General features: G+C 31.8%; 1 protein-coding gene across 2 annotated transcripts; it reads right to left on the minus strand.

The window, feature by feature from the left end:
• LOC109347950 (protein DETOXIFICATION 43-like) lies at positions 322 to 4,930 on the minus strand. Of its 2 annotated transcripts, none has more exons than XM_019588087.1 (9): positions 4,452 to 4,930; positions 3,932 to 4,062; positions 3,694 to 3,829; positions 3,385 to 3,481; positions 3,212 to 3,312; positions 2,889 to 3,052; positions 2,106 to 2,294; positions 1,707 to 2,018; positions 322 to 583 (listed from the first exon to the last, which is right to left on the minus strand). In XM_019588087.1, the coding sequence occupies exons 1-9, from the start codon at positions 4,771 to 4,773 to the stop codon at positions 548 to 550; spliced, it is 1,488 nt and encodes a 495-aa protein (XP_019443632.1). In that variant the 5' UTR covers positions 4,774 to 4,930; the 3' UTR covers positions 322 to 547. The 2 variants fall into 2 exon arrangements, with proteins under 2 accessions (XP_019443632.1, XP_019443630.1); XM_019588085.1 differs by having other exon boundaries at positions 4,419 to 4,930.

Below are 9,091 nucleotides of genomic sequence, written 5' to 3' on the forward strand. Positions count from 1 at the left end.
ATTATGTCACATCGAATTAAAAATATTTATTTAATAACAGAATAATTTATACTACAACGATCATAATATGTATCGCAATGACTACATTCACAATAATCATAACTACAACCACAACCATAATTTAAATCATCCAATACCAGCAGCTTATTTGAACGTGAATCACCAAATGTAAAAATGAAGTATGTAAATAGCGTTTTCTAAACTTTGGAAGCCACATTATGTCATTTGTAGGTATTAAAAATGGAATAGTAGTCTATCTTAGCTTAGTATATTTAATTACATTCTACAATCACAGTATCATCGTATTATAATTTTGGGAGTTTTGAGAATAGTATCACAACCACAATTGTGACCGTAACTAACGTTTTTCCCATAATTTTCTGCTAAATAGAAGGCGAAAACACAAGCAAAATAGGTGACATAGAGTTTGAATGAAATTAAGAAGGGACAAACTGTTTCATGATTGAAAAGTTATATAAATGTGATACAGAACTATGGGCAAGAATGAAATTTCCTTTGCTGGTATCATGAAGACAATGTTGGCTCTCTAAGGAATCGCCATGGTCCTGTTCCTGTTCCCAGCCTGCATATACGTTGAACTTGCTTGTAAAAATAATTGGAAAATAGAATCATAAAATCTCAAAAAACAAAAGGACTATAAATAATTTGATAACATGTTAGTGAAAAATTGAATACTGCTAGTTTTCCAATTTCAAATCTTCTTTGCTAGAAAAGAAATACTGTGGACATGCTTATAGAGTAGATCCTACAATATGCAACTTGAGAAATGCCTCAACCCCTTTATAGTTTTTTCATGTGCATTTCTGTTGGTTTGTTGAAAACCATGAGTGATAACTTTTGGGTGTGAAATATAAAAAACACCCAAGTCCCACATAGAAGAGTTTGAAAAAAACAACTTTCAAAGTCCCACATGGAAGAGTTTTGAAAAAAGAAAAAATTAAGCTCCTAAGTCCCACATTTCCGCCGACGCATTTCCGGCAAACTTCTCCCCATTTCTTTCCGTGACACTTAAGAATTGGCACAGGTAGGCAAAGTGGGATTTCGAGAACTGACACTGGTAGTTAGTATTGTGGATAAAGAATTGGCACTGGTAGCCATATCGTGGGATTTCGAGAACTAATACTGGTAGTCAGTATTGTGGGAAGAGAATTGACACGGGTAGCCATATTGTGGTGGATGTATTCGAGATCGGTTCTTACAGTGCAGTAAGAATTCGATAACAGAGATCTGGGCTGTTTTATCCTAGGGACGGCGTGATTGATAGTCTGCTTGCACATTTTGGGGTAGTGCCACGAAACGTCTTAAAGAGAGCGACCTGTTCATGGCGTGGCTCAGCCAGTAAGTATTATTTCGTACCATTTAGAATTGCTGCAAGCTACGGTAAGAACAATTTTCTTCTAAACTTTATAGTTTATACCCTATTTGAAAATAATCTTTTGAGCAAACGTGGTTAGTTCCTTGTGTTTTGTGCATTAGATGTATACTTGAGTTTGCTGTTAGAAATATAATATAGTACCATGTTGCAGAACTTTGTCCTAAAATGTGTTACTTTCTAAGAATCCTAAAAAAAATGTGTAATTATTAAATTTTTAACTTAAATATATTTTGTTTAGCTAATCAGTGTGATGTGCATCGTCAATATATATGGAATAATGGCTTGCTTATTAACTTAGGAAAAAATTTACCTCCATACACCAGCAAACATGCGAAGACTCATATAGATGGTTAATCCAATCCAGATCCCAACAAAACCAAGTCTCTTGTAAAGAAGGAACAGTGGAGCAACACTTAGTGATGACACTATGACCTGAAAAGGTGCAGAACTTTGATAAAATAAGTATAGATAGAGATACATATAACGAAAAATTGCGGCAAAATAAAATAAAGTCATGTGAACTTGCCAAGGAGTATCCAGAATATGCAAAATCAGAGGCTCCGCTCAGAACACCGTCGAAGACGAAGGCTAATGAATTGATTGGTTGAGTAGCAGCAACAAACTGGTGTGTTAAAGTAATGAAATTAGAAGAGAATCACTTAGAGGCTAAATGAATATCAATAAATGTTTAGTTGTTTAAGGAATATACCGGAACGCCTATTCGGATTAAATTCACAACAAGAATGCTTTTGGAAAAGATTCCAGCTCCAAAGTATAATCCAATTCCAACAACAAGAGATAGTCCTAGTCCTAAAACAATACCAAATTGCACTGTCCTTGCTGAAGCTGCAGTTAGCTTTTCATAGTCTTTCTCAGCAAAGGAACAAGCTAGAATTGCCTTGAACCAAAGAAGCTGATTAGTAATTTACACTTTTTTTGTGTGTGTAGGTTGCAATTCTAGTACTCAGAAAATAATGTGGTACCAAGTTGAAATAATGACACCTTCATGAAAAAATATGAAGCCATACAGGTAGGTAGACAATAATAATAATCAATCATGGGTAAAATTGTAAATGTGGTTGAATATTCAGTATATATCATCTAACTATGATAAAGATAATTTAAAGGGCCTAATCAACTATGGAAAGCTAACCAAGTAAAGTAAATAACAGTGAGTTAACATAGTTAGTTGATAAAAAACAAGTAGGTATGGAATCCCTTGTTGGTTGGTGTAGCTACGTAGTATTGATAAATCAAACTTGTAAGGTTTATATTAATTTTACTTGATCATGCTTCTCTGTTTAAAGATTTAACCAAGGATGACTAATGTAAAGTTTGTCATTCTTGGCATTTTAACTACACAAAGATATTTGAAATTTTATCCAACAGATTGATTATTAGCTAATGAGAAGTTATTGTGTACTGAAAAGCTTAAGAAGTTTAACGTTTACGGTTCATCGCAGTAATAATAACGAAATGTTTCTGTATGTACCTGTCCGGCAACAGCCAAACCATCTGCAAGAAGGGATGATGTCAACCAAACCTGCAGGCATGTTTGAAATGCAGCCATTTCAATTGGACCTAACCGTGCTGCAAATGATGCAGACAAAGTCACGCAGAATGTCGCCGCTACTATTCTCGCCAACACAAGACCTCCTGTAATTACTCATGAAATTGAGTACAAATATGCAGCTTGATTACTGTGCAGCTCTTAAGCCCTCTATTTTTATTTTCACTAGAGAGTGATGTTATAATAGTTGTATAAACATACAATAAGAACTTATGATATTTAAAAGGCATGTGTTCACCGCATACCATTTTTGAGAAACTTGGAAATTTGCAAATTCTTAATGCTGGGAGGTAGAAGGATCATTTTTTTCATTAGTAGCAGCAAGAGGGCCAAAGCCATTATGTACCTAAAAAGGATCACCATTTCATATGTTGAAGTTGTATGAATAATGAACATTGATTTGATAAGTTTGACTTACTGAGAGATCACATGAGAAATTGCTGCACCTTGGATGCCCAATTTGCAGTAAAAAATAAGCAACGGATCCAAAGCAACGTTGAATGTATATCCCGCAACTAAATAAAGCCGTATACACAACACAAATGAACCAAGTTATGAGAAATGTTGATGAATGCATAATAATTTGCTTTTTTACTTAGAATTCCATCTGTTTTTCTTTCTGTTCTAGCTAACATTTGTAACGAAAACATTTTTATGCGCACAACCGAGGATCTCTTTAATCGTGAACTTGTGATTAGCCCCTAAGCAATGGAACATTTTGACTCACCGATGACATATAATGGAGTTTTTGTATCCTTGAACCCTCGAAAGATTCCTTGCATGACAAGGAACAGAAGCACTGCAGGAGAACCTAAGGCTCTCAATCTTAAGTACTTTATTGCTGGGAATAGCATAGGAGAACCCTAAACAAAGTAGAAATACCTCCTCTTAGTTAAAACTAGAGCAAACATACTTTGTTAATGAAGAAAGTTTGTGACATACAAAATTATAATAAAGATACTTACATGTTTTAGACCAATAACACCTAATAAAGGTTTGGCTGCAGATATAAGGATTGTAGCTTGAAGAAGGCCAAGGATTGTGCCAAAAAGTAGTGCTGTTGAAGCTGAAGCAAGGTGCCTCTTCTTGCTTCCAACTTTCGATTTTAATCGAATCAAAATGTTAGATATCAGAATGATGCGATTAACTTTAATGCATTCAGCTTCCTCCAAAGATATGTCACTTTCATTGAAAGCTACGTTGATCACAATGAATGCCCAAATTCTAGGCCTATCTTTATGTACATTGTACAACTAAGCACTACAGCTTCGCCTTATAAAACCAAAAGTTGCCGCAAAATTTATAGCGCTTGGTTGTACATGTAGCATTTTCCTACCAACTTTTTTTTAATAAATGATAACATAATATGTAAAGTTGTGCAAAACTTGTCAACTCTTAAATAAATAATGACAAAATAACATTTCATGCCAGAAAGGGAGAAAGAAAAAGTACCATCTCCATTGTTTGTCTCACTTCTCAAAGTACCTTCCTTATCAACATTCTGGGGTACAGCAAAAGCATCATTCTTTTCACCATTTGCAGCAAAAGCTTCTGTTGGAGTCTCACTGTTCTCTAATTTTATGTCTTGAGGCAAGTGATCATTGGAATTTATTCCGTTCGACTTGGCCTTGACACTTTCGTTGAACTGTTTTTCGGCTTCTATAGTATTGATTTTTTCTTTAGTATCTTCCTCAGCAACAAAGGAAGTTGTAATACTAACCAAAGGGGCTACACTAATTTTCAAAGCTTGGTTGAACAAAGCAATGGAAGCTCCTGCAGAAGCAAGTTCCACTGGCCCTAAAGCCATGAAAAGAACTAATCAGCTTAAAGAGGCAGAGTACTAAAATATTGAACATAAAGAGCTTAAAACTAGTATCACTTAGTGCAAGAGTAACTTTGAAGCAGAAAAACATGAGTACTGCAAATTACATGTGTGTGCTTTTTGTATAAGTATTTGTTTATTTTAGTGGATTTTGTGCAAGCATTCTAACTTTGTACAAAATAAAAGATCTTTCCCTCCTCCTTCCCACTTTTGGATCAAAATGCTCATCCTTCTCACCTTTCACTCTTGACATCCCACCCAATAAGAATGCTTCCTGTTAGATCAGGATTAGGGAGCCTCCAACATCCACGAGGGAGTTTTATTGTTACTGGGGTATAAGAAGAGTAGATATACAAATGAAACACCACATATTAAATCAAAACTTTAAGTTATTTTCTAATTGTAAATTCTTTCATTCTCCACCTCAAAATGACAAGTTGGATAAAATGGTCCTTTCATTGTGCAATTTTGCTCGTCTAAGGAGGTTATTCGAGAAGTTACCAATAAAACTACCACTACAACACTGGTTAAAATTGGAAGCTCTTTATATATGATAAAGTACAACCTGTCTCAAAGAGCCCTTATGTATGGTCTATATGGTGAAGGTAATCCTATTTAATTTAATCTCATTAATGAGTTCAATTCTATTAATATTGATTTGCAAAATATTGATATTAACATTCATAATGACCATAAAGTTGTTTGTTGGTTGTCTATTTGCCTTTTAGCTACAAAAACTTCAATAAATTTTTGTTGTGACAACAATAATTAAGTTTAATTTATTACCCAAAGAAAACTTTGATAAATAAGTTTATTCCACGGACAAAAGCGTGGTTTTAAGTGTTGAAGGCAGAATAAAATAAAAATGTAGTACTAGTAAAAAAAGAATACAGATATAGATTTTAGAGATACAAATCCAACAACACTTGTCAATATTGCAAGAAATATGAGTACATGCAAAATTAAAAGAATCTAACATCTATATACTTACAATATAAAGATTTATACATCATTCATTTGTATTACGTTTATTTAAGAGTCAATGATAATTAATAATAAATTATAAACGATACAATGTCAATATAGATCCATGCAAATATCTAATCAAAAACAAGAAAAGCTAAGTAAAATGTAAATCAAGTCAAAGGAAAACATCCCACTAATGCTGCTAATATTGAGACTAGTTATGATGGTCATGTTATGTCTGAGGAATAAAAATGAGTGCATTTTTTGTTATGGTGTTACAAAATTTTCAATATGAGTGACAAGTACCAATAGTAAGAAGAGTGTCAAGAAATGTATCAGAGGTTGTGTTGCCTAGCACTTCTGAAGTACTAACAAAGTATTATAATTGCAATCGTATTTATAAGGTTAATTAAACAAAACAGAAGACACCACTAAAAATATAAAATAAAAATTACACTCCCCACTCACAAGCTAACATGGAGCCCTTAAATAAAAATTATTATGAATATATAAATTAACATTAATAATATAAATGTAATGGATGAATCACATGATAGGGAGGGAAGGTAAAATACTTCATAGGTAAATAAGACACATTAGTATTATTTTTAAATGGTGTTAGTCATCATAAACTCTTAATACACATTAATAATATATAATAGCATCATAAATGGTGTAAAAAATTTAAATAATTGATATATTATTTAACATTTATTTGTATTATTTTTGTTTAAGTGTCAACCATTATTAATATATAAATGATAAATGTTTTACTGTTAATTTATAAAACATATGGGTGTTATGTGTTAATTGTTAAATCCTTATTTTTAAATGATGATGGCAAAAGATAGAATTTAGATATTGTCTTTATTGGAAACTTAAGTTTTCTTTAAGACATTTTTTTGTCGGGCACATTCATGCTCCTGAGTGGAGATGGCAAAACGGGTATTACGTGTGGGCGCGTCCGCATAACCTGCATTTTTTGCGGGTAGGGCATACAAATTTTGCTTATTTACCTGTTTTTTCTGACCCATTTTGTCATAAGTTTGTGGGCATTTCCATTGGGCATACAGGCGACCCATAAATATAATTTAAGGAAAAAGTAAGAAAATTTTAAATAAGTTATGATGTAATGTGTTTTTTAATCCCTAAAAAATTGTAATATAATATGATTTGTTAAACTTCATATAAAATATCAAAAAATTTGTTAATTTTTTATCTTCAACTACTTTATTTAATTTAATTTCATTTATTATATGAATTTTTTATTTTTTTAATTATTCAACAATGTCCACGGGACGCCCACAAACCTGTTAGCCTGTTTTAAAATGGGCAGGGCATTCAGCTTTGTCCGTTAAACTAATGCAGGAATGTCAGCACCCGCTTAAAATTTTGCGGGTATTTGCGGGCGCGGGCTAAACGGGCTGGGCGACCAATTTTGCCATCTCTACTCCCAAGTTCTGTCTGCTGCTTAATGTGCATGAGTTATCAACTAGACTAACCATTACAAGAATTTAGGATCCATTTGCGAGTTGAGAAATAGAAGATTTTAGAATCATAAAATATACTTGTGAAATGATTCTAAAGTCTTCCATTTTTTCATTCTATTCCAAATTTAACTCGCAAATAAATCTTTAGTATCGATAAGAGAGATAAATACCTAAGTGGCCAATGAATGCAGTGTCGATAAGAGAAGCAAGAGGATCAGCAGCAACAGCCATTGCAGCTGGTAGTGCAATCCTTAATATATCCTTTGCAAGAGGATCCATTTTAAAAACAAGTCTGCGTTCACATTAATTGGAAGAGGAAAAATATAAGTGATAGTCTTTCACAAAATTACATGAATGCCTTTTCTTATGAGCTTCCTACATATTGTAAAGTGTAAAGTAAAGAATGTTCTAAGAGAGATAAAACATTAAACTATTACAAAGGTGGATGTTTTAAACAAGAGAATAGAGTATCTCTTTATATAAAGAAATAAGTTATTTTCTTCAGCCATTAAAATTATGACATTTGTCATTTTTTTTAGTTTTTAGAAATATTTTTATAGAAATTAATTAAATAAGATACATGTCATGATTTTAATGTCTGGAGGAGATAATTTATCTTCTGATATGAGGATATACTTTATTTCCTTTAAAATATATCATATCACTGTTTTATCGATCCATTTTTGCAGTTTGGCTATTTTTTTAAAATTTAGGAACCGTTGAAACGGAACTGAAACACATATTAAAGAAAAGGATACTAATGAATGATGTTGTATTATTATTTAAATTCTTCAACAAATTTTGTAGGTTAAATGAACAATTCTGTGTGCATTGTAGTATTATTTATGTTACTAAATTATTATTTGTTATTATATGCTACTATTGTTTCTTAATATCTTGATGATTTAGAACAAGTCATCTAACGTTTGTGATACCCAATTTGTCACTAACATATACCATAAGTTGTTATACATGTATTATTATATATGTTACTAACTAACTATGAATTGTAATATTATATGTATGTTACAATTTTATATTTTACTAATTAATATATATGTTATTAGATTGTTATGTATATTAGTAATCGTGAATTGTATTGTGATATATGTTACTATTAAATATATATTACTAATTATGGATTGTATTATTATATATGTGGTCATTCACTTTTCTTCTTCTTAAATTACACAATTGTTATATATATTACCAAAAAACAATTATGAGTTTTAATTTTTTTAATCAATATATATATAATTCATATTTTCTTATAAAATAATATTATTTTTCTTTATATGAACAAATAATGTTTCTTGTAATATATTTTGAACTTTCAATTGATGCAATATTTTTTTTTTAAAATAAACAAGAAAACCATGGAACCAAACCAAACTATCAGTATTACAGGCTGAAGATTTTGAAAACCGTGATATTACAATTTTAATTATGATTGTGAAGTGACGGAATTAGCTCTCCACATTTGATGTCTTATTATGTCTTAACTCAATGAAAAATTGTCATATATTTGAAAAAATAAAAAATAAAGTAATATATTTATGATATTTGGTGTGATATGATTGACTTGAAATATGAAGACAAGAAGTTGAGGAGAGAGGATCTTGGTTCTGATGTGTACCTTGCATCTTTGAAGAAAATGAAGAGTGGCAACTTCCGCTTGCACTTGGATGCATGCAAACTACCATTCTCGTCCATTATACTCTAAATTGTAGAACAAAACTGAACTAAGAGTTTATAAAATCAAAAAATAGGATGCACCATGCATGCACGAAACTCAAGCTTGGCTCCTACACCATACATCAATTAGATAATATTTACACGATATCTTC

The sequence above is a fragment of the Lupinus angustifolius genome, chromosome LG05 (genome assembly GCF_001865875.1).
Source record: "Lupinus angustifolius cultivar Tanjil chromosome LG05, LupAngTanjil_v1.0, whole genome shotgun sequence".
Classification (NCBI taxonomy): Eukaryota; Viridiplantae; Streptophyta; class Magnoliopsida; order Fabales; family Fabaceae; genus Lupinus; species Lupinus angustifolius.

Bases quoted from the DNA above. Each gene is read 5' to 3' on its own strand.
- LOC109347950 (XM_019588085.1), bottom strand. From the start codon at position 4,773: ATGGCTTTAGGGCCAGTGGAACTTGCTTCTGCAGGAGCTTCCATTGCT. The intron at 3,830-3,931 runs GTAAGTATCTTT...TACTTTGTTTAG, and splicing joins GTGTTATTGGTCTAAAACAT to GGTTCTCCTATGCTATTCCC. The intron at 2,019-2,105 runs GTATATTCCTTA...TTAACACACCAG, and splicing joins TAATCCGAATAGGCGTTCCG to TTTGTTGCTGCTACTCAACC.